This window comes from Corvus brachyrhynchos, unplaced genomic scaffold (genome assembly GCF_000691975.1).
Source record: "Corvus brachyrhynchos isolate BGI_N302 unplaced genomic scaffold, ASM69197v1 scaffold188, whole genome shotgun sequence".
NCBI lineage: Eukaryota > Metazoa > Chordata > Aves > Passeriformes > Corvidae > Corvus > Corvus brachyrhynchos.
Window position 1 is genome coordinate 798705 of NW_008239647.1, and position 25762 is coordinate 824466.

A 25762-nucleotide genomic window follows, 5' to 3' on the forward strand; every position below is an offset into this window, starting at 1 on the left:
AGGAAAGCAGCCAGGGCTCCCAGGCAGACTTAAAAGAGAGAGAATACATCACAAGTGGTTTTTATTTTAAAAGGCAAATGTTGAGGCTGCAGGACACATATGGAGGCAGCCAACTGGCAGGACTTCAGTCACAGGGCAGTCCTGATGGGGATATGGTAAATTCACAGCAACTCCTGGCTCTTGGACATCAGTGCTGCAGTAGTTGTACTCTCTCCTTTGCACTCTCACACTCCCAAGCATGCTCACCAAAATGCACTCAAATCAAGCACATACAGTCTGTCAGCAGCAGCACGTGCAGTAAGTGCTGTGTAAGGACACACATCCATTGCCAGCTGCCCTCACTCACACACCTCTGTGCTGCAACAGGCAGCCCCAGAGGCACACTCCTGACAGTACTTGTGCCCTGATGCACAGCTTCCCTAGAATTCCCTGCTTGCACTTTAGCACACAACCAGAGAGCAGCAGAGCATCCTTACAGACCTCAACATTTACCAAACCAGGCTATGGACTGTCTTCAAGTTCTCTCAGGCATGTATTCAGCTCATACTAACACAGCCCAGTTTCCCTTTCCTTCCTTATGTGGGTGCTGCTGCAGAATGGAAAAGACAGTAAGAACAGTTCAGGCTCTGATGCCAGCACAAAATGAGTTTGGAAGCAGGTCTTATAAACCCCTCTGGCCCTGTATCAGGTAAAGCATAAACAATGTCTCCCAGTCAACTGCAGGGGGAAGAAATCTCCAAGGAAAGCAACTTCCTTCTGGCACAGCCTGAGAGATTCAGCATCTCCCCTTCTCTGCTATCCCTGCCAGGCCCACAAAGCAGTTTGAAGCAATAGACTCTTTTTTTCTTTAAAAAGGCTGTGTTCTCAGCCAGAAACAAACAAAGAAACCCAAAGAATCTTAGAAAAAAAAGTGTTGGAAGAAATGCAAGTTGCTTTGAGCTACCAAACATGGCAGGAGTTGAAGGAAACACATAGAAACAGCAACAGATTACTTCTCTGTTTGACTCCTTTTCTCTGGAGCCTCTGAAGACATACACACAAGCATACACACCTACACCCTCTCCCCACCCCTCTCTGTAATTTTATCTCTACATAATGTACACATAGGCTCTTTGAATATTAGGGAAATGCAGCAGTCTATAGTAACCCACACTGAACCAGCACCAGCTCTTTGGCAGGGAGAATACAGGCTGTAAATACCACAGAGGGAGATAAAGCGTCTCCATATGCTCTATTTTCTTGTCTTGCTTGCCCCAGTGTGACAATCAGCCAGGGAGGCAGGGAAGTGTCAAAGAAAGACTTCAGCACAGGCATTGCCACCACTGCTTGAACACTCAGAGCACCTGAAGCTCGTTGCTCACAGGGGATGTGCTACCTGTGATGCTATGATGATTTTTTGCCTTTTCTTTTATACCCCTTTTATACCCTTTTATAGGTTTTGTATTCTCAGTGGTTTTTAGCCTACATTCTTAGACTTATTTGTCAAGCTAGGAGACTAAACATCTTAGAAGCTTCATAGTTAGGGATCATAAAGCCCCAGACCCCAACTAAGATAGAACCATCCAGGGGAAGGTTCCTTGGGGAAGGGGCTCTCTGGAGCCCCTCACTGGGGAATCTTTGATAGATATGCTAATTAGTAAGACCTATAATGTTATACCAGATCTTTGATGGGTGTGCATTGCAGTGTGCATTTGGATGCATTCCGCCTGGACGTGTGCACCTAAGGATCCTTAAAACAAATACCAAGGTAAAACCCCTTTTTCCCTTCTAACCGTGTTTGATTCTTGATTTTAAGACCAGGAAAAGGCATCACCTGGAATCTCTTCCCACTTAATTTGTCATTAACTCCTGTGAAAATTGAAAGTAAGGCACAAATTAAGAGCAGTGACTAGGGCTGCCAGCTGGAAGTAAGGCTTGTCCAATAGCTGTGAAGCCTGAAGTGGAAGGGAAGCCCACAGGAGATGGCTTTTGCACCTTGCAATGCACTGCCTCCATCCCATGTTCCTCCTGTGCTCAGCAAAGGTGAGTGAGTGGGCGCACAGAAATGAGCTGGTTGACACCATGAATGTCCACAGGGGTTTCCTAATCACTTAAGGAAGCTGGAGGTTGAAAAGGCAGGGGGTCCTTGCCTGGGGCTCTTGGATCCTACATACATGGAAGTCTCCTTTAGAGGGTGGTGTTGTCTGCAAATGTTCTGCACAAGGCCTGTCACCAGCTAGCACCGGCTAGTTCGTGTCACTGGCAAAGAGGGGCTTTTGCTGCTGCCTCCCCAGTGCCACTCAGAGGAGGAACAGTGTTGCTGTGCTGGAAAGACCCAGCAGTCTGGGAGCCTTCCAGAGACACTCATGAATCTGAGGTGTTGTGGTCTCTAAGCAGCAGCAAAGAGTCTGAGAGCAGCCTGTCTTTGGTGCCCTGTAACACAGGGCTTAGGAGGTCACAATCACTTACTGTAAAGCAGTGAAAGACAAAAAGCAAAAGATCTGTGAGCTGGATGACCTAAAAAAACTACAAAAGGAAAAATTTGGAGTTCACTGAAATAAACATTCTCCTCCTTTCTCTACCCCCTCTGGAAAAAAAGCTGACTGAGCAGAGGCAGGCAAGTCAGGAGATCCAGCTTCTGCTGCCAGCTCTGCCCATGATGTGGCTTGGGAGCTCATGCTTCCTTTCTCAGCCTTGTGTTCTCCATTCATTACAGAACAGAAAATGTCGCCCCACTAATGTGTTATAGCAAATGGCAAAGAATCAGTTGTTCACATCTGTGGGGCACTGCATCAATGTAATGCACTATTGTAAAGAGAGACATGCTGTCTTTTCACTGTTTAAACTGCAACAGACCCCTCTGGCTTTACTACTTCTTCTACTTCTCTGTAATTCTGGTTCTGCAACCACGTGTGCTTTTCCAAAGCACTGGTGCTGGGTTGAGGGGCAGTGAGCTGCTGCAGACAGCCTCCCCAATGCTGTTACAAAGCCCAGGCTTCTACCTGCCCACAGTGGCTAAAATCACACTGCCTGCCTCCCTCAGGGCGTTAAGAGGTAGTGTGGCACAGACCAAGGTGCTCTGGATCCCAGCCCTCTCTTCTGCTCTCTGTCACAGGACTTGTGTCACCCTGTACAAATTGCTTGACTGCTCCATGGGCAGATTTCCTCCCAAACAACACCAGCTCTTGTGCACAGTTGTGAAATCTGTAGCTAAGCCCTCATACACGCAAAACGCTTCCCAGAATTTTGTGATGTGCTGTAATATTGTGGAACAAGGGCTGAAAACTTGCTTATTCCTGAAGTCATTTGGGGACAGATGACATGGGCAAAAGCAAAATGGAAAACTGTGTTTCAGCAGGCTTTCCACTGTAACACAGAATGGTATATCTTTTTTTCATTAAAAAATTCATTTCCACACCATAAGTGCCCCCAAGCTCCATGATATAACAGGTCCACGAGCTCAGTGCCAGTTCTGCTTCCTCTGCCAAACTTTCCACTGAATTTATCCTCTTGCCAAAGCAAATCGTTTAGACAGTTGTTTATTTTAAAAAGCCATTTTAGCAAGGAGAGGGAAAGCGGGACAGCAGCACACACAAACTCTGCTGTGCTTGCCAATGAAATGTTAAACAGTGGCAGAAGACCTCTGGAAACGGCAGGAATGGGGCTCTGTGAGGAGGAGGAAAAACAGCCATGATAAAAATTTCCTGCTGTCTATGCTGTCTGCTGTTGCGGGAGGAGCCAATACACAAATGAATTATACCATGTAGCCATGGAACATGAACTGTATTCCCCAGACAAGCAATCTTGAGTTTGCTCTTATGAAGACACCAATTCAGTACTGAGGCAAGTCAAATAAATGTCTTTTCTCTCTATGGGACAAATTCAGATCAGCTAATGGAAAGAGCCCTGACAATTCCAGGCAGGGCTGGGCCCAGCTCTTCTTGTGCCTAAATGCTCTTAAGGGATTCTCCCAGGAGTTTAACAGTGATGCCGGCAGCCCCAAAATCGAGTTACAGGTGCTCTAAACATTTCTCATATGTTAGATGCCAACCTGCACTGCAGCCCCTGAAGTTCTAAGTTACTGTACAACAGCTATGTGATTTATTTACCAAATGGCTGGTGGTGCCTTTTGTGGGATACCTCATCTTGACTTCCTCAGTCTCTGTCCTGATACATTCCCTCTTCATTTCCCCCAGTGGCTGACAGAAAACACCAGTCTCCAAAATGCACAACTGAAGTGCACAGCCTATAACTGGCACTTGGACTACAGCATTTCTTTGTGCTTCATAGCATTCTGCCATTAATGACTATTTTCTTAAATGGGTTTCACTCAGCTGGCTTTCACTGCCTTGCTGTTCTTCCAAACAGTTACTGTAGGTGCTAAGCTTATTAAATGTGTGTGCAGACTCTGAACTCCTTTCTCCATCATGAGAAATACCTTGCTTGAGAGGAACTGTCATCAGAAAGACTGGGAATGGACACTTTTCCTACCCAGCTTGCCCAGGCCATAGCCTCCACAGTGTCTCTATAGAGAGGCTTAAGTTTGACATTCAGCAGAGGAATGGCAATATCTGACCAAGCAGACTTTGTACTCCTAACAAGATCCAAAGTGTCTTAAAAACAGGTTTGCTATAAACCAAGAACAAAGCAGAACAGTTCTGAGGAAGCCTAGTGATCTGAGTTCATACCTGTCAATATTTAAGTACATAGTAACGCTTCATATAGGGCAAATGTCAACCTTTTTCAAGAAAAAAAATAAAATTCATACCATGGGAGGTTACTCTTCCTCTGCTTGGGCATTTTCATTGCTTCCCCACAGGAAACATAGAGAAAAATTTTCATGAATAAAATTCAACCTCTTCTTTCTTACGTAAAAAAAAATCCATTTTTCATCTGTTCAAACACATAAAAATGGATGAAGGATTCCAGGGCAGAGTTTCACTTTCTCCTGCCTCCACCTTCCAGTTTATGGGAAATGGCAGAAAACATTATCCCTTGATCTAATCTATATTCTCCCTTATAAAGTGGTATTGGAAGTGAGAAAAACACAAAAAGAACAAGAACCAGCTGTGCTAGAAAGCCTGTTTAGAGAGTTGGTCTAAGTTTTCAATCAGTTCTTAACCAAGCCATCTGTTTACTGCATGAAGATAAGTACAGTTACAAGGCTTCCTCTGCAAACATGGATGCCTGCATCTGGCAACCTGGCCCTTTAAATTTAAGATATCACTTCCTCCCCATGGCCACTGGCTTCAAATGGCTCTGTTTAATCAAAAAGGCCAAAAAGGTACTGCATGGGACTGTGAAAAATATTGTCTGCTGAGAAGGTCAGCACCACACCTTGGTAATGGATTGTTTCCATAACTAAATAAATTACTTTTGCTAATACTGAAAAAGTTAAAAGAAATATAAAAACTTCCCCAGTTTGAAAAGATAAAGTTATATTGTTTTAAATCCCAGCTGAGGAAACATGGCTCTGATTAACTCATGCTAATCAATTAACCACATCTATATTTAGGATATCCAACTCCAGCTGTTAAAACTAGGGCTTCATTATTATTAATAAATCTGTGAGTCAGGCCAGTTCTTTCTAGGCTTATTCAGATATTTTTCAAAGTCCTCCCTGCCCCACTACCTTTTTTGCTCAATTTGCTTTGCTTTGAGAAATAAAAAAAGAACAGGATAATCAGATGTCTTGGTCCCTCTCTTCCTTTAATTGGCTAGTTCCATTAGGTTTCCATGGTATGAAAAAAGCTTGTGATTCAACAAGCACAGAGAGCCCATTGAGGTTGGAAGATGTTATAAGCCTTGCAAAGCACATCTGGTTTGTTGAAAATTTCCAGCTTTCTTTTTCCTTTTTTTTTTTTCTTTTTTAAGGAAAAAAAAAGAGGAAAAAGAGGAAGAACAGAGGGCCAAAATAATATGAAGCAAACATGAGAAATAGCTCAACACTGGTAAGGACAGAGAGTTCCCTTACAGGAGTCCAAAAGCAGCTTTTTGCCAGTGGAAGAACCAAAGCCATAGGTTGAGCAAAATTGGAATGGTGTGTGTGCAAACATAGCAAGGGTGTGTGAGGAGAAGGTAGAGTAACGTTTCCTAAGCATGTTATAGTCATTAAAATAAAACATCTCTTTATGTTGAGTGCTTTATGTTGGCTATGTTTAAAAAAGCGTGCAACAACTTCCAGACATACTGGTCCGTCTGCAGGGAGTTTCTCTGGTTATTTTTAAAGCAAAAAAATGGCATTTTTCCTGCAAGTGCCTGATCAAGAAAAGTTGCATTGCTGTGCTGGACATGTACCACTTGCTGGTTTTTAACCCCCAATTGAACTTAAAAAGAATCTGCATTGGCTTTTCATCCTGGTGTGCCAAAAAAAGAAAGGAGCACCACCATCTTTAACACCAAACCAAAAGTGTGCAGTCTAAGCCATGGACAGAGTGAATATCTTTCCAGAAATGGATGCCTAACTATAATGAAGTTGAAAAATTTACCCATTCATAATACAGAAGCCCCCAAATCATAGAAAACCAAGTTTTTCTCAGCAAATTTAGTGGGGTTACAGAATGTAAAATATTCTTTTGTGCTGAGAAAGCCAGTATGGTGTGAACATTTTTATACTGGAAGTAGTTTGAATCCTCTCGAGCAACATGACAACAATGAAAAATGGAAGTGTTCAGGGCCAGGCTGGATGGGGCTCTGAGCAACCCAGTCTAGTGGGAGGTGTCCCTGCCCATGGCAGGGGGGGAGAAGGCTGGAACTAGATGATCTTTAAGGTCCCTTCCAATCCAAACCATTCTATGATTCTATGAAAAATTAGTCATGTTATTCTCCCCAGAATTTTTTTACAACGTCAGTGGTGTTGGACTGCCCAGCTTTGCCTTCTGAGTGTTGCAACAGCCCCTGCCCCACTGGTGTTTGCCAGGGCAGCCCTCACTGAGAGCCAGAGGCTCCTGTGTTTGCAGACGCGAGTCACTATTACCCAGTTTATCTCCACAGCAAGGAAATGTTTCTGAATCACAAAATAGCACTACTGCAGAGGAACTGGATAAGTGAGAAGTCTTACTGTCTAGATCCTCAGCCTATATTTTCAAAATCTAAGGCCTACTGACCCAACAGCACAGCTTTCATTAGTAATGCAATAGGTCCTTTAACACTAAAAGGACTGACACCAGAGTGGAAACAATTTGATCCAAAAGAAATAACACATTTGCTTCATACAGCCAAGCACTTTTAACATGCCAGCCAACAAGGGCAGATTTGCCATTACATATCATTTACTTTAAAACTTGCTCTTCTCTAAACATTTTCACATGCTTATGATCTTTTCATATAAATTCTTCGTCATTCATCTGAGAGGCAGAGGGATTAGTGCCAGACCTGAGCCATCAGGAAAGAACAAGCACTTCCTTAGGTGTACCAATCTGGTAATGGAGATGCAGACAGGGAAAGGACAAAATGATTGCAGCAGCACCTGAAGAATAACATGCGCATGGTTCTGAGTGTGTAAGAAGAATCCAAGAACTTCAGACAAACCACACGTTTGGGATTTCTATCTTTGTACTGAAATACACCCAGTAACAGAGAAGTGGAAAAGACCAAGCATAGCTGGTGTAGCACTGTACCAGCCACTGAGAAGAAAATTAACTCTATTCCAGCCAAAACCAGGACACCAAACTACCCAGAGGTACATTTTTAAAGGAAAGAGACAAAGCACAGATGTCCCCAGCTGAATCAGCAGACTGGAATGCAGTCAGAAGCAGAAGGTAAAAATATATGAAGTCACCATCACCAAGAAAGGACCCCTTTTTCAGCAATGGCTTAAAAGGCATTCCCTTCCACACCGTGGCAAGGTGTGGTATCCTGTTATGGATACTGCCACTGCAATTCTATACCGCACAAGAATAATGTTAAGGAAGATGAGAAAGAAGTGGGTCAAGAGAACTGATCCTTCTTTTAATCACAAAATATGTTCTAAATGAATATGGACCGCATTAGAAAAAATAAGAAACTTCAGCCTTAACAATTTTCAGTGTCTATTGAGTTTTCACTGCAGTCCCAGTACCTTAAATTGCTGTTTCCATTTTAATTCTTTTGACTGAGCTGGTGAAACTCTAAACACTTCAAAAGGAATTCTTACCTTGTCTCTAGCCTCGTTGAGAAGGTCTTCTAACTCTGAGAAGCTGAAACTGGCCACAGTGATGAAATCGCTCATGACAGGAACAAACCTGTCCCCTGATTCTCGCATGCGTCTCTTCTGATAATCCAGTTCCTGAAAGAGAAGTAAGAGATAGAGACAGGCAAGTGTCAAAGATTCCTCAGTGATGAGGAAGGGAGCAGGAAAGTCCATCTGTTTCACTCACTGCAGAGCATGCTCTGCTCCAACATTCATCCAGAGCTCTAACGTAGAAACCGCTTTCTAAGTAAGTCAGAAGTTTTTAGGCGAGAGAGGAGAGGTCAATAAAGGATGAAGGAAGGTCCTGGTTACAGTTTCACTTATCCTCAAATTAAAACCACTCCCAAGAAAGCCATCAACCTGATAAGTTTCTAAAGCAACTTTATAATTTAAGCACCAACTACATGAAGTGGTGCATTTTTTTTCCTATGCAAAATGACAAATGATAAAGAGCTTTGTGTAGCAAGTGACTTTAGGATTTTTAATAGTGAGTTTTGCTCCATCCTGTCTTCCCATGGTGAAATAAAATTATGTATACTTGGGGAAATGTGCTCTAGATCTCCTCTTTATTTCTCTGAAAAGCACCAGGTGAATAGCAAAAAGACATCAAAATTGGTTCTCCCACTGAAGGACAAGCAGACAGATGCCAGGTGCAACATTTTTTAGCACCCTGCTAAGCATTAGCTTGGATGTCATAAAAGTGACAGAGTTATAAACCGGGGCTATTGTGTCAAGAGTTATGGTGAAAGAAAAAAAGAATACATAAAACCATAGGAAACAAAGATCTATTTGTCTGCTACCTACAAAAAGAAAAAACCTGATTTTAAGATTCTTTCCTTCTGGCTCGAGTTTTTTAGTTTTAAGCCAAGATTACCCACAGCTATCTCTTCCCTTACTTTAATCACCATGCTTGAAACACAGAGAGAGCTACAGAGCTCCTCAAACTGAGTAATTCATAGTGAGACTGGAAATCTCCCATGCCTGTGCTTGGCTTGTGTGCCGTTGACAGTCTCATGAGGACAATGAAACTATAATCTGGGCCTCATCTTTATTCTCAGCTGAATAATCAGTGGGAATGATAAAGCCTGATTTTCTCTGTGGGGAAGGCAGCATGAAGCAGCAGGTCAAGTTACGATCTGACCCTCTGTTCCCTTTGGAAAAAAATATCAACTCTAGCTTCACGCATGTTGGGTGCTCTCTGGTTGTCAAAATAGTAGTTCACAGAGCCAAATGGGTAGGTTTATAAGCATCTATGGGTAGATTTGTAAGCATCTATGCTGAGAAACATCTTGGGACTTGCTCCACGTGGTGCTGCTGAATGCCAAGAATTACTTTGGCCATCAACAATCTAAAATCCGACATGATACATATCTTTTGGTCTGCTGTGAGTTGGAAAGAGAATGTAACCACCACAAGGAAAGACCACAAAGCAGAAAGGGGTCAGGAAAAGAAATGAGGAGGTGGCCAGAGAAAGCCCACATTAAAGAAGTGCTACTTTCCCTGCTTTATATTACATCCTCTTCTCCACTGGTTTTCCTAACACATCACAAGGGACAGTCCTGGGAGCACTGCTCAGTCCATCACTTTGCAGTGAACTGTTTCTGTGTTACAATCACTTTGAAATGGACCTTACAAACACAAGAAATGTCACTTCACATGCTTCTAAGAATTACACTTTTTTTTTTTTCAGCCACTCTTCCATTCTAATTTTTAAGCTTATTTTAGCTGAAAGTTGCTCCACTCTCTCCTTCCCCCTTCCTCTGGAAGGTGAGTATAACATTTCTGTCATCTTACTCACTGTTGAAAGCTATGGCATTTGGGACTGTTACTGGAGAGTACTGTTTTACAAAGTCAAATTAAGATTAGGTGGTCTGCTCTTCAAATTCAGTTCTTCCCTGCAGAATAATTATCCCAAAACACAAAAAAACTTAAAACCCACACAAGTAACCAGAATGACTATGTAATCAGCCGGAGAGCGACACTGCAAAATAACAAATTCCTCTGTATCTTCTAGAAATGGTCTCTGCTAATCATGGTAGCATAACAGAGGCCAGAACTGGCCCTGGTGGGCTGGGCTGCTGGTTCTCTAGAGGGATGAAATGATTCAGGCATGGTAGTCACTTCTCAAGCGGTGGTTATGATCTCCTTGCTGTGTGAGAGAAGGGGTCTGCTGACAGAATTCCCTTCCACTACTCATCTGTCCTGGGAGTGTCCTACACAAAGGCAACAGCTGCATGAATGTCTTGAAAAGGAATGTATCTTATTTTTACAAAGAAGTGAGCTGCAAGTCCAGGAAGGCAAATGGTCTGTAGTACCTTTAAGAACATCTGACTGTGAGACTATTTTTAGCTTTCTATTCTTAAGGGGCCTTGAAGAAACACCAGTCACTGGAGCCAAGGCTGTGGTGAGAACACACTGGAATAGAATCAAGAATCACACCTTCCCCTCCTCCCCCTTCCACCTGACAGTGATCATCTATTGTTGCTATAGTGCTGCTTTCTACACGCCAGAAAACCACGAACTGAGCAAGCAGATTGGGAGGTGCTGGCAGCCTCAGAAGAAAAATACCATGGCAGGGTACTGAAGGACTGAGGCAGGAAGATGGTGATTGTATGGGAAGGAGAGGTTGCCCATGGAACCCATGCACAGAAAAGAGAAGAAAAATCAGCTATAAAGGCAAAAGGACAAATAATCTGATGAAAGGAAGCAAAACAGAATTAGCTACTCGCATTTCAAAGGGGGGAATTGTCTGTCCCAGCCAAAAACTGGGCCTCTCTTCATGTCCTGAACTCCATGTCAGCCTTCCCTTTACAGGTGCTTTTAATTCCCAAACACTGTACTCCATGTATGGAACAGTATTTCTTCCCATTGCTGCATTCTCCCTTACCCCAATAATCCAGAAATAAGGTTGGGAAAGTTGGGGGTTTTTTTACAGGAGGATCACTGGTTAATTACATAATGAACTGCTGGCAACAGCCAGACAGCCTGGGGGCTGCTGACAGGACAAAGATCGCCTTCCTCTACTCCCAGAGGCAAAAGCAAATTCAGGTCATGTGAAAGAAAAATGAACTCATCACTGTCTGTCTCATGGTGAATGAGGACTGGAGGGTCCTGTGTTATTTCCTTGTAAACAGGTAATCCTTGCACAGAAACCACCCAATGCAATTCCCAACAACTGGCTTTCATTAGTAGCAGGAAAAGCCCCACCACTGTTGCTTTGCTTGCCAGCTCAGCTGCTTCATCTTTAACTAATTTCTATTCTTCCCCTTGCCTTCCCAAGGAGTGATTAGGATAGAGGTTAGGGTTGCATATAACAGAGCACTACCTGCTTACTACTACTCCAAGAGCCATGTGAAACACTTGCTCAGCAGCCATCCATCCCTCAGTAAGTAAGAGCAAGAATTTTATTTCTTCTTTCAGTCCATGCCATTTGTCAAACTGTCCTTTTACTTTCCAGGTTGAGATCAAACAAGCTTTTCATTAGCCTTAACTCTGCTAAGATCATCAGCAGGAGCTCCACATGAGAAGCTTTTATTTGTTTTTTCTTGGTTAATGAATTCTGGAACGGAATGGAAAGGAATGAAAAAAGAAAGCCCACTTTATCTTATCATAAAATATATAGTGCCCCTGATTCTGAGAGATATTTTAAGTATGGCACTTTGGAAGCCTTCAGATACTTACAGTTTCAACAGCTTTCAATCCAGTCTTTATGTTGTTGACTTCCTTCTCCAGCTCTACCAGGCTGCACAGGAGACAGACACAGAGCAGATAAAACAAAAAGAGCAGTGTTACACAGGGCTACAGGAACTGTGCAGCAGCACAGACCACTGGCCCATCAAGTCTGGTATCCGGCCTCTGGCACCAGCCACACCAGATGACTCGAAACGAGGGGAAGGGGATCTGTTAATGCTCTGTGCTACTTCTTGAATGAGATGTAAGATGAGGCAGACCCTGCTTGCCTCAGTGGTCACACTGAAGACTGGGATTTTCCTGGGAAGAAAAGGGGGGGTTGCCCTCAGAACATGTGCCCTGTGAGCTGAGCCTGACCCTTCAACAGGGAGCATATGCCACACGGCCAGCTTGCAGTGATCAGCTGACACACAAGCAAGGAGCACAGCTTTAGCACTCACATCACTGGAGTCTCAGATTATCTCTAGATATGATTCTTACACCATGTAACTACTAAATCCCATTAGCAGTACATTTATGTGTGACTTTTTTTCTCCCTCACAGTCCCAGCATTGTTTTTCCATCTGCACTTCTACCATATGGTAGTCCTGGCCAGCTTACACTGTAACTGAGCATAGAAACGTGCTGTTAATGCTCATACATGCTTCCCTGGACACAAATGTTACACTGAGTTTCTGCTCATCATATACAAACAGGAATTTCTTTTTTTCTAGGACTTGTGAGCAAAATAAGTCTTTAATTTCCTGATAACTAGTGAGTACCTGTTTGGGAATCAGCAGGCATACCCTCCAAATATTTGGAGAGTAGTAGCTTACATCTCAAAAACACCACTAAAGCTTTAATAAATGCCTTTTAAGTGTGAAAAGACATTTATTTTTTACTTCTCTTTCATTAGTTGGACTAGTTCCTTATACAAAGAATTATGTCTGGGTAATTAATATGCATAATTTTTTTTGAGGAGTGCTTTGGAAAGAAAAAAAATGTTAGTATCTGGGGGGATGGCTTCTGTATTCATTTTTCACAAATGCTTCCAGAAATGGACCATTGAATTTTTTGCAGAAAGTATGATGCTTTCCACATTTCTGTGCAAGACTGATTTGTGCAAAAGTTTGAACAATCTTCCTGAAAAAGGTTTACTGTAGCCTCTGTGCCTAACTGACCCCATCTTAGAAACGAACCTGCAATTACCCAGAAAAAATAGCACACTTAGATGAACAACCATAGGATATGGTGAGTGAATTACAAACAACAGCCAGCCTGCTTACAATGTCTGATTCGGAAATAGATACAGACATATCTGAGTAAAGCTATCAATTTAGTTATCTACAACAAAGGCATTACATCTGTAAGGCTGGCCACGGGTTTAGAAGACAGAAATGAAAAAAAATTATGATAATTAAGTGAACAAAAATCTCTGGGAACTCCAGCTCTGAGAAGCAATAGCACTGGACTTACTTGACTTTTGCTGCTTCTGGAAGATGCTGCAACTCAGACTGGATGTCTAGGATATCTGGATAATTCTTTTCGAAGATCATAATTAAGTAGTGCAAGAGCGTAATGTTCCTAAAGAAAACAAAATAAAAACAGAAGGTAGAAATGAGAAGGCAGGTGGTAATGAGAAGGAAAGGATGATGAAAGGATTGTGACAAATCAGTGAAAAATATTCAGGAAATGTGCTTGATTGAACAAGATAAACAATGTATCAGCAGTTAGCGGCTCTGCTACCGAAAGAAAAGTATAAGGGACTAAAATAGATAATTCCTTTATGAACATCCTTCCTAAAACCCCAAGCAATATACTGTATCTTAATTTATTCTGGAAACACCAGCATGCTTCCATCCATCTGCGTAGAGGGTGTAACAGAAAAGAAAATTGCATAACACAGTATAATATTTGTCACCAGATACTTCAGAGAATAAACAACTGCTAGTACTAAAGGGACATTAACTTGTAAGGGAGAAGAAGCAAGCTGTCCTCAGAGGCAATGTGGGAACAAAACCTGAGAGTTAACTAAGGAGAGAAAAAGGTTCCTGGAGATTGGAGAAGCTGCAAAGAAAACTACTGCAGTAACGAAACAACTTACGAGCAGTGATCAGGCTCACTAACACAAAACCAGTTGCAGCCCAAGTTGGAGCAGATAGGATTGAGATGGATGAGGGATGCAGGAGAAACTTTAAGGAAATTTGTAAAGTAAACAAGGAATTCTGCATGTAAAGAGAACAGACAGCCATAACAGCTACTTTAGGTGGGTGTTATGTTGTTAACTGACAGGGAAGATAGCAGACAGCCACTGCTTCACACAGACTGGAATCTGGGAGCTGGGAACTGGTGAGAGAACAGAATCTGCGCAGGATATTTAATTTATAGAGAAATCAAGCCAAGCTACAGTAAGGCAAAAAAAAGTTCAACATTAGCTATTCAGGTGTTAGCCTTGGAATACAGAAAGGACACTTTGGTAGTCAAAACAGTACTCTGTTAGCTCAAACTCTATTAGGTAGGGATGAATTTCCTATGATTTTTTACTGACATTATGCATTCTGTCACAGCCTGAAGTCATTTCACCACAGTTATGGTCTCAGCAGGTCTCAAAATTCAAGGAAGGTGCAAGTTAGTAAGAGCCAGCATAACAGATCTCCAAGAAAACCCTTAGTGCTGCTGGAATCCAAAAGTCATATTCTCTGCTCAGTCTCACGTGGATTCATTTCCAGAACCAGCATGCAGATATGGGGCAAAACATAGGGTGACACTATAAGACCTGCAGTCCATGTCAATAAACAGTAAGCTCCACATTCCCAAACCAGCTGTTTTCCTTATCTGCCACAGATACAACCAGGATCAGTCTCTCTGAGCTATGCCTTCTGGCTTCATTAGTGGTGTACGTAGAGAGAAGGTTTATGACAGTACTTCATCAGAAACATATGCCATGTTTCACAGGAGGCATAAAATTGTGCTCAGATTTTTTTTGTGTTTTCTTTTTTTGCAAAACCATGGCCACAAAACTTTGGTTTAAAGGGCAAATTCCATAGGAATCCTCATTCTCCCCAAACTTATTTCAGTTATTTGTGAAATACTACATTTTGTCATCTTTGCATTGGGTTGCAGAAACACAATCCAACATCAGATGTGCATTTTCCAGAGAAACAGCAGAATTTGGTTGCTGTGTTAATAGCTGGTCTTTAATTGCTGTAGAATTTTCTAGAGTGAAAAGCATTACTTAAGTGCCAAATAAGACAATATTTTCAATTGTCTACAGAGCTAAAATCAAACAAAAATCCATTTTTATTACTATGATAAGAGATGCAGCAGCACAGTAACCAATGTATTTACGGCCTTTTACCCCACCTGTCTATGCTGGATTTGGTGTCCGCAATTTTGTTCAGGCTGGAGACTTTGAAGCCATAAGCACTTCCCCTTTGGCCCTTGTTCATGTAATTCCCAAAGGCAAGAACTACCTCCAGGAGTTGCCTCAAACGCTGGCTTCGGATGAGTTCTTTGGATGCCAGAAGAATGGCTTGAAAAGAGAGAAAAAAGAACAGGTTATTGCACAGTGGCTGTTTTTAACATGCTTGGGCCCATAATTTGAAATACCGTGAAATGCCCATCTACTATTGCACAACAAATGCTGCAACACTGCCTGTGTACTGTCCTTCCTGCACCCACACGCCGCCACAATCAGGACAACTGGAAGGAAAATGCACTACATCTAGCTTGCAGGAAACTCCTCTGAACAGAGGATCAAGGCTGTTCTCCTGGACTTCACACTCTAAAAGCACAGCCAGTGAGACCAGAGGAAGGCTTGAGCTCATCTGAAAATGCAGAGTAGAATACACTCACCTCTTCTCTGCAATAACCATACACCTCCCCTGCTTCTAGGTTACACATTCCCAGAGTATCACTGTCCTGAGGTATCTACTCTAAGTGCCCTTTGAAGAGGGAAAGTGCAAGGACTTGAGGGTGAGCTGCACAGAAAGGCCATGAAAGTTTTTGGCAGCTCAGCACAGCCTGATAACATGCTGTCATATCTGTCGGGTCATATTTACACTGTAACAATCATGAAACTGACTTTATTAACTCAATGGATGAAAGAAGAGTGTCAGATAGAATTAATTTCTTAGGATATGACATGCCTTGGGCTCAATGGCTCTACAAGCATAGCATGCATGTAACAGCATCTCCTTTGAAGACAAGCCTCTCTTGACCTTCCCAGCCCCTCTGCCCAGCTCTTAGCAAAAGCTTTATTAACCATACCTTCCACTTTTGGTTTTGCTTCTGCCAGCCTCTCTGGAAACTTCTTCTTAAAGAATAACGCTTGCAGCCGCTGCTGGTAATGGTCAATCCTGCATGAAGGGCAGAGGAAAGCCAACACTGAACTGGAACGCTTGAAGTCCAGGGCTAGTATGCTCCCCACATAATCTAATGGTTGCATGTTCAGTCCCATGAATCCAAGGGATCATGGACATAGTCCAAACACATAACACTACATAATCAACCTTGTTATGAAAATGGTGGATTTCAAGTCATGTTTGGATCTCAACTGAAAAGGAGCTGGAAGAATTCCCACTACTTTCAAAATAGGAGAGTCGTGGGAGACCCCAGCTGCACCTCAATTAGCAGAACAAGATGTGAATCCTCACATGGGGGGTAGCAAAGCTGAAACAAGAAAAAAAAGTCAGAGGATGAGGACATGAGATAGCTGAACAGAAGAAGGGATCTATATAAAATCCTGATCCCTGGCTATACTACATGTGATACTTGGATCTGCATTTCTTTTTGTGAACAAATTTAGTCAGAGGAGGCAGATTTCTGCTTGTCGGCAGGGGACAGGCCCTTATGCACAGAGAGTGCTTCTTGTCCATAAAGTTTGTGTCACGAACGGAAATATTTGTAACATTCATGGACTTCTGGCAAACACAGGGTATAATGCTGGCCCACAATCTTGCACATTTCCCCCCAGTGCCAGATGATCCATTTTCAGTAACAATTACAGCTGTTTCCAAGAAGTCCTGCATGCACTCTCCCATAATGTATCAAACAGACCTGCTCATCTCAAAGAGGAAACGATCCGCCCGGGCCATGCGCTCGATTTCGTGTTTGTGCTCTTCCAACAGGTCAGTATCGCTCTTTTCAGGAACAAACTTCAGTAGCTACAGTGAGAGACACAAACCAAACACTAAAGTGTGAGATCCAACGAAAATGAGAGGGGGACAGAGGGGCACAAACAAACCCAGGTGGGGAGAGAGAGCCCTCAGATTTCTCTGCTACCACTGGGAAGCATTACATTGACTCAGCCATGTGACCATAACTTCAAAAAAGTGCAGCTGTGTCTACAAAACTGACCTTTTCTAAACCTTTGCTTGCTGTTCTGTCTTTATCCTTCACTGACCCCATTAAGATTAATTTTTAATTCTACAGGGAATTTCCCATTTCAAAATCCTAAAGGCCAAGTGCTACTGCAACTTACCCAAGGGGAAGAACAGAGAGAACTCGATTCCCACAGCCCTACTTGGAGTTTAGATTGGTGCAAACAAGAGCAGGATGTGTCCCAAACAGTGTGAAGTACCCATCGTGCCTATCGTAGAGCACACACAAAGCCTCATCTATCTCTCTCGGATATGCCCTACACTGCTGAAACAATAAACAATAACGGATATGCGTCTGACACTGGATGCTATTCATATGCTGACCTTAAAAGCTCATACTTTGACAGATTTTTGACATATCTGGTGGTAGTTGTGCTTTAGTATGGTTATAAATACTGCACTGCACACATCCTCAGCTCACACCCACAAGAACTGCTCACAAGGCATATCAAACACTTTGCCTTTTACTGCTTGTTAATACTTCGTTGCATTCCACAAATATGTGATATTCAAAGGTGTGGAGCATCAAAAGCTTGCAGTGACTTCTGGAGCAGCTGTGGCCATTCAGATAATATGACAAGTAGGCTATAAATTTCCAAAATGGAAAAGCTTTTTGTGCATGATTAAACACTGTGACTGCATGGAAAGAAGGAATCACATTTATTAGACAGTTCATAATTATAATGTTTTGCACAGTCCTAAGGAACTTTATCACATCTCTCTTTAGTCAAAGCATCATCTGCCACCTTCTATAAAGGGAATTTGGGCAATGGTGGTTTAACAGTGGGGTTTTTTTCCTCACAAGTTATACAGTCAACCAAGTGCTGGGGATGGAATTCCCTGACTCCCTTATAGTGTTCCCACGAGATCTCTTCTAGTCCTGGCTCTAACCAACGACCTACAGGGTCTGGTTCCTGGCACTTCCCAATAGAAAAGCTACAGGCAGAGAAGGGAGATGAAGAAAAAGGAAAATAAAGAAAAGAGAAAAGGAAAACAACAACAACAAATAAAAAAAACAGGAAAAAGTAGAGATGAGAAAAATCATGGAAATAAAGAGGACATGAAAAGAAACCACCTGTAATCACACAAATTTTGCACGAAGAAGAGAAAACTTAGGAAATCAACCTGATACAAAAACAGTTACATAACAGAGGTATACTCCACAACATTGGGAAAAATACTTTTCTCAGGCTCCCATGTGCAGCTCCACTGGCATGACAGGGCCACGTTCTGATCTTCAGACAAACCAGCAGCCCCAGTACATACATCCACTTGAGAAAAGGCAGTGAAGGACCTAAAAATAAGTTGTATCTGACTTTAATCTTTCTCACCTGCTCAAGCATATCTTTCGCTAGGTCTTCTTGTTCATCCATCTTCAAGATTGCTTGTCTGATTTCTTCATTAGACAGCTTCAGCCTTTCAAAAGTATCGACATTGTACCATCAGTGCAAAGTTTAAGTGACTCTGACAATTGAGAAAGTAGGAGGCCTGAAACACTGCACTAAACAGGCACGAAACAAGCACGGCAAGCTCTACTGTGAAGTTGCTATTCTAGAATATTCAGTAAGAAGAACATATCAGTTCTAAAGACAGAGGTTTTATGGATAATATATTTTTGTCCTCTTCAGTTAATCAAACACACATCAAAAATCCAATGGTGATTAATAACAGTCAGGTTATAGATCAAACGTGCTTCCAAGTTCCCCCATACCAGATACCTCCCTCATTAAGTTCTTTTGCTATAGTAAAACCCTTTATCTCCATTTATGACCTTGAGCTCATGTAACACCCTGACTTGTGAATATTAAAGTATCTCCCAGAAAAAAAAAACAATGGGACTGAAAACTCCCTTACTGAGAATGTGTTTTCTTGCAAGAAAACTGCTTGTGCTAGGTAAGTTCACTCTGTCAGCAGTGAGAGATGACAAAGGAACAGAGAGCATCTGCATATCCATGTTTCATATCCAATGTGAAACGAGCTCTGAAAACAAGGCTTTTTAATGTTATCTGAGGTACTAAGATTACACTCTCCTTACCACCTACTCTTGTCCATTTGTGTGCAATGAGTAGGGGTCAGCAGCTACAACTGAGCATAGAATTAATAAAGAAAAGAAGTCTCAAGGTCTCCACTTGAAATCCAGGGCAGATTAGGAGGAGTCAAAATTTGTGATTATCAAGATGTTGCTTGTTGATTATCTAAGTGTCAAGGATACTTGAAATGAACCTTGTGGGTCTCAGAGCAGATGTCAACAAAGTAAAGCACAAGTGTGAAATTCTACCCCACCAACTCCAACCCATGACCCTCAGTCATTTCAGGAGAGTAGGGAAAATTGAAGTGAACCACAAAGGAAAGGCTATCCACAAGAAAATCTCAGTTTTGGGACTGAAACAGTAGAGTGAATATTTGAGGAGTGAAGTCAACAGTCTCCATGGACCTTCTATAATCAATATAATTAATTAACAGCAGAAAGAGAAAATGGAAATATAAATAAGAGACAGGCTGATGCATGAGGCAAAATGTTTTTGTCTTCAGTGCTAAGAAGTTCTATGTTGAAATTTCACATTGCCATTGGCATTTGAATAGAATCATATTTTTGGAACTAGGTAAAAACAAAAGAAAAAGCTTTATTTTTAGAGACAGGAAATATTACTAAATCTAAGAAACTTAAAATATTTTAACATTGCCCAATATAACCAACAGCTGGAAACTAAAATATGACTCAACAGACATTTGAAATGTTGTACGTATTATATCTCTGAACTAATTGCCCTTTTTGTGGTCCTAGTTGGTCATCATGTCATCTTTCCACAAGGAGGGCAAACTGATACCTGCTAAGCAAGATAAAGTACCGAATTTCCAGAAAAGCTTCATAATTGGGCCATGCTCAGATGAGAGATAAGGATTAAAATTTTTACAATGAAAAGGTTGGAAACTTTTTACTTCAGGTCATTAGTTTGACTGTGGACCAAAAAAACCAAACTTCTGTACATGAGGTTCTGCAAAAAGCTTTACAGCCTTGATCAGAACATTGAAGGGTTACTTTTGGCTTAAACTGTGAATTGTAAATTTCATGGCTATGTGACCCTGAGCTGATCAAACACTGTGACCAGATAAGGGCTGAAATTGGTGGCTGTGGGCCTGGTCCCTAGGAGACACATATACACATGCCCAAACAATTCGGTGCCTGAAGTTTTTAAAGTGCTACATTTTGTTGACTATTTTTCCTTTAGAGAGCACCTTTGCATTTTCCAGAATCTGGAGTCTGCAGATTAGATTTACCTTGTAACACAGGCACACAGTCTGTGAGAGGGAAGGAAATAGAGCAACCCATTAACACCAGGGTGGAGAGGTTTTGTTGCTACTTTTACAGAGGTTAAAAAGAATAAGGGTGAGTTTCATGTGCTTCCCATGCAAATAACTCGAGCAATTACTCACTGACCACCCGTTACACAGTGCAACTACCTCTGTGTGTGCTTGGGGATGCAGTAAACAGGACCAAATAAACAGGTTTGAGGTACATCAACACAGCATATATTGCCACTGATCTTGCTATTCTGTCCAGAAGCCCAAGCATCAGCAATAAATACACTTGAAAACATCTTCTGTTCAAAAATAATTGAGAGTCCCAAGGACAGAGAGTTACACAAACACTTCCATTTCTCAGATGATTCTGTGCCCTGCCAGCCATCAGCAGAAAAACATCTGGTTTGAATGGTTTAGCCCACAGTAGAGAAAAGCAGAAAGCTTGCCAGTCTCCTGCCGAGAAGCAGTTTAACTTGGTCACTTACAGGACTGCAACAGGGTCATGGTGCCTGCAGGTGTGCATCCTAGATTATTGCCAACCTAATTACTAGTATGGAAGGATTTACAGCAGAGCAATCTTACTCTTCCAAAATGGGCTTGTTCTTCTTCTGGGACAGGATACATTTCGAAAGCAACAATGACACAAAACACAGATCTTCCCACTTAAAAACTGTCTGAATAACTGGCCAAAGAATTGTTAATCAAGTGATTCTTCTTTTATTTTCAAGACTCATTCCCAGCCATACAGAAGATCTTAAAGATGGCCAGCAGTAATGTGGAACAGATGTGCTGCTTTTAAACAGAAACAGGTGAACTGATTAAAGAAGAACCTAAAGCAGATGCGTAAAATCTTTCCATTTAAAACTGAAAAAGAGGCATTCCCTCAGAGTCTAAAACTCATATGAGAGAGACAGCAAAGTTAAAGTGGAATTGTGGCCCAAAAATTTACACTACAGAAATTACATTTTGGTATCTATTAGAAAGCTGCAGTGACTTTCTTACAAGCTTTGCAGATCCAGGCACTCTTCCTCCAGCTGCTGGAGGTAACTCAATTTGGAACAGCACACAATTCAAGTTGTATTCCCTCTGCCTTGCACTTCTCTAAATCATGTATCCTGGGATCATGACACAGGAAATAAATGTGACCAGAAGAAAATACAGTGCCCCTTTCCTCAGCTGCAGGACATTCATTCATAACACAGATACTGCCTGCTTTTGTTCAACAGGAGCCTGACACTGGTCAGATGAGGAAGGAAAAGGATCTTTACCGAGAATACTCCCTCCTTCTTCCCTCACCCGTACATCTGGTGGCAGCATATGGAAGTCCAACTGCTTGAGTCATCTTCAAGCAATGTTAAAACTCAACAAGTACCAAATAACTTCTGATATGGTACTTAGCCTACCTCCCTCTATCCCCTCTGGCTTCATAAATAATCTCTATTGACTCTGCAGAGTAATTCATCACTAATCTCCCCAGGACACCTCAATTGATTTAACACCAGCTTCACTTGCAGACATCAAGTGGTTTATTGTTTCATACTCTTGGAGAACGCCGGCAGCCTGACTCAGAACATGCCTGGGAGACATGTTGCAGTTTTACATCAACTTCCCTTACAGACATCCAGTGCTCGCTCATTTATTCTCCTTAAATATACCCATTGATTTAACTCACAGCAACCTCCCCCCTGCATTTCTCCCTCCCATGAATCAAAGCAAAATGCTTGTCACTCATTAACCATCTCCCCCTCCAAGGAAAAAGTGAGTTACTTCATGGGCTTGTTCCTTGGATCTTTCTTAGCTTTAGAGAAGGAAGCATGCTTTCCCACTAACAGAGAACTGGAGTTTTGTTGCAGCTCTGTTAAGTTCCTGTACCACAGTGATCACAGACCCACTGTTCCTTCTACCTTGGAGAAGAGGACTGATTATCATGTATCAAGGACATTTTATGCCTCCTACGGAACTACAGTGCCTCCAACAGATGCCAACAGTAGTAGCTATGACAGTCAGAGGCATAGATTGATACTTAGCTTAGTCCTATGGCCAGTTTGTACAGCTCACCCAAATCTTAGCTTTTATTGACTGCAGAATTCCCTATCTCCACAAGCCATTTCTCACAGGCTACTACTTAATTCATTTCCAAACTTTGTGACTGAGACATAACTTCTCTAACTCCTGATCTCTCCCGAGGCTCTGTATAACTCCCAGGCTGCAGGCTGTTCAATATCTACATTTTGGAAATACTCGTTGTCACTGCCCCATAAAGGCTTCCTCTCAGAAGCAGCATTCAGGAGCCATGCTGGTCTAATGGCACATTCAGCCAGAAGACAGAAAAAAACCTCTTTCCAAATCCTCTTATCTCAGTTGCCAACTCATCTCATCAGTGAAGACAACAGTGCTCTAATGTTTGTGGGACAACATCTGGGATATTTTACCAGGTACATCTTATACCATTATATCAACATGTTGGGAAAAAAAATCCACTAGTGCCTTTTCAGCACTGTACTGTGAAAGTATTCTGGCAAGTGCTGAAAGAAACAGGCTTTTCTTTTCTTGTCCTCCTTCAGCAAAAGCTCATGAGTAACCAAGCAACTTTGCATTCAAATACTCTCAATTATCTTCCAAGAAGGACCTGGGAATGACTATCTTTCTGAGCCAAGAGGAGTGAAGCAGGACCAAACTTGGGAATCCCCAAATTACAGTGAGATATTGATGAGGCAGTGGTTCATCTTTTATTGCAACCCTACCTTCTGGTTCCTGGTTGTAATCTCAGACAGGATGGCATTGACTAGCATGTTCAGTTTGCCTTGGAGTATCATACTCAGCACAGAAGGTAAAGCTGTTTATTGCAGACCTTTATTTAAACCCAGAACATCTCTCCAGGAACCCAGCAGGCACCGGTTATTGCCCAGTGTTTTTCAATACAGCACACTGAGGAACAGAATTGCTGAGTCCAATCAGCTGTTTCTGTGTCAATATGTTCTGTTTCATATGATCTGTACCCCAGAACATCATACTGCTTCAAAATTACCTTAAAACAAGGGTGAACACTGAATTGTCACATGGCAGAAAGGCACATGGGGACTGGGGGCATGCAAAGCCAGTACATGCAGACTGACACTGGGTGAGTAGCTTGTCCCCTTAATGTCTCAACCGAAAGAGTTTAAAAGCACTGAGGTGGTACAGTGATGTGAGAAAAATACTTGATCTCTTTTGTATTATCATTGGAAATTCTGCCCAAGCCTTTTTTCTTCTCCCTTACTGATGTTTGAATTGACAAAGCCACAAACATTTGGTAAAGCTGCCTGCTAGTACCTGTCTATTGTCACACTCACATTTAAAACTATTTAATCTGTGTAGTCAGATTCTGCCTTCTGTTACTACTGGTTTTATGACACTTTGCTAGCACTCCTACTGTTTCCAGCCTCTTGAGAAGGTTACTGCTGACTCACTGGGCCACAGGAATAACAAACACATCACATTATGTCAGAAGAACACTGACATAATTATTTTGCTGGAATTTATGCAAAATAATGTGCACAAAGAAGTTCCATAAGTATACATTCAGCCTTCTTTCAAGCAAGATGTCTCATAGAACTGAATCTCTCCAGAGCAGTCCACAGAGCAAGACAATACATATATTGGGCATGTTCTGCAAGAACATTTAAAGAAAAACAGAGCAGCAGAAACGTTATCCATTACTTAAGTAATGGAGGCAGGGAGAAGCCATAATGGTGAGAGAAATTTCCAGGTGAAAGCAGGGAAACATGGGGATCTGGGATGACTCTTCCAGACCACACAAGTCTGACAATAAAACTCCAGCCTGGTGGAAACTGAAGACATCAGGAAATTCATGAGAGATAGCAGATTTCCAGTGTGACAAATAACTGTATGTTCAAAACCCCATTAAGAAAGCTAAATTTGAAGCTGGTGGGTGCCTGAACTCACCACAAACAGATGGTTCCGTGTCCTGGTTGAACTATGGCCTACTGGAAGTACTGTGAGATAAACTCACTTATGCTTTTTCAAGCCTTTGAAGACGGCCTATGGAACAGAGCTCTGTTTTAGCTCCGCCAGGCTCTCTTAAACAAGGACAATTTAATCCTTCCTCTACAGGAAAACTGAAAGATGCTACTATCGAGGAGTTGAAAGATACGGTTTTTTATGGAAATAGAGATGAGATTGGGGAGGAAAGTTTATGAATCTGTTAAATTTCAGCAAAATCAACTAGCAATTCAATTTTCATCTCTTTTCAGCCTACTGTGCTGCAGCCTGTCTGCAAAAGAAAGCAAGAGACATCTATTTCTCATTCTTGCTAGGTTTTGGCTTGTTGGATCATATGAAATATGAGCTCTGCCTGACCCCTTCTAACACAGTGTTAGTAAAACAAAAACATTTGAGTAGGGGAGGGAAAGAAAACCCAACCCATGCAGCTATTTTACTTTAAAGGACACGACAGTTTAGTGTAAACAAAGGGGGAATAAACTACAGGGATATATGCACAGTAAGAGTCAATTGGAAACAGCTGTTGGCAGATACTGTGGCAACCTGAAATCTGGGGCTGCAGCTCTGGGTTGCACAAACCCCTTTTGTTTGTCACCAGTTTTAAAGCCCCTCTCACCACACGTGTGTGCACAGCCCCATGCAGGTGTGTGAGGTGTGCTGCAGGAGCAGCACGTGCATGGCAGCAAGCAGGGGTGATTTGGCTGGGAGTGTCTCTGCTTCAGGGTCTAACCTCAAGGAAGAAGCAGCAGGGTAATTAAAAAACCTGCCAAGGGGTTACAAAGCCCTTTCACTTATTGTCTGCAGCCATTCCTCCCAATTCCTGTCTTTAATATTAGAACCATGTAATGGCAAACAACAAAAAAAGAGGCAAGAATGTAAAGGTGCTATTTTAGTTCCCAAAGATTTTTGCTTTTCTGGTTGCATTTAAAAGGAAACTTTGGGGAGGAATAGCAATCCTGGGCCAATCTGTAGGATATTTCTGATATTCTGGGTGTAACACTATTCATTACAAACATGAAATTATCTAAGCCAGTGGGATAGCCCTGGCAGCTGTTGTTTCCAATAGCACAGCAGCAAAGTTAACAGGGCACAATGCAAATCTGCAGGCTCCATAGGGACACCTCAGTCTCCAAACCTCTATCATCCATATTAGACCTGCTAACATTAAGAGCAGGGTATTTCCTAGTGAAGAAGCTGACAGTCACAAAATACAGCTTTTCACCTCTGGTTTGAGTCCAGACTAGCAGTTCAAGGTGCA

The 25762-nt window shown here is 42.0% G+C and overlaps 1 protein-coding gene across 7 annotated transcripts in view; it reads right to left on the reverse strand.

Annotated features, from left to right (window-relative positions):
• Positions 1-25762, reverse strand: part of DAAM2 (dishevelled associated activator of morphogenesis 2) — a 205353-nt gene that overhangs the window by 8740 nt on the left and 170851 nt on the right. For all 7 annotated transcript variants that reach the window (XM_017742338.1, XM_017742339.1, XM_017742340.1 and 4 more), the window contains 7 exons: positions 18531-18615; positions 16877-16983; positions 16088-16176; positions 15182-15350; positions 13295-13402; positions 11831-11891; positions 8114-8245 (listed from right to left, as the gene is read on the reverse strand). In XM_017742338.1, the coding sequence (XP_017597827.1) occupies positions 8114-8245; positions 11831-11891; positions 13295-13402; positions 15182-15350; positions 16088-16176; positions 16877-16983; positions 18531-18615 (751 nt within the window). The remainder of the gene's footprint in view (positions 1-8113; positions 8246-11830; positions 11892-13294; positions 13403-15181; positions 15351-16087; positions 16177-16876; positions 16984-18530; positions 18616-25762) is intronic.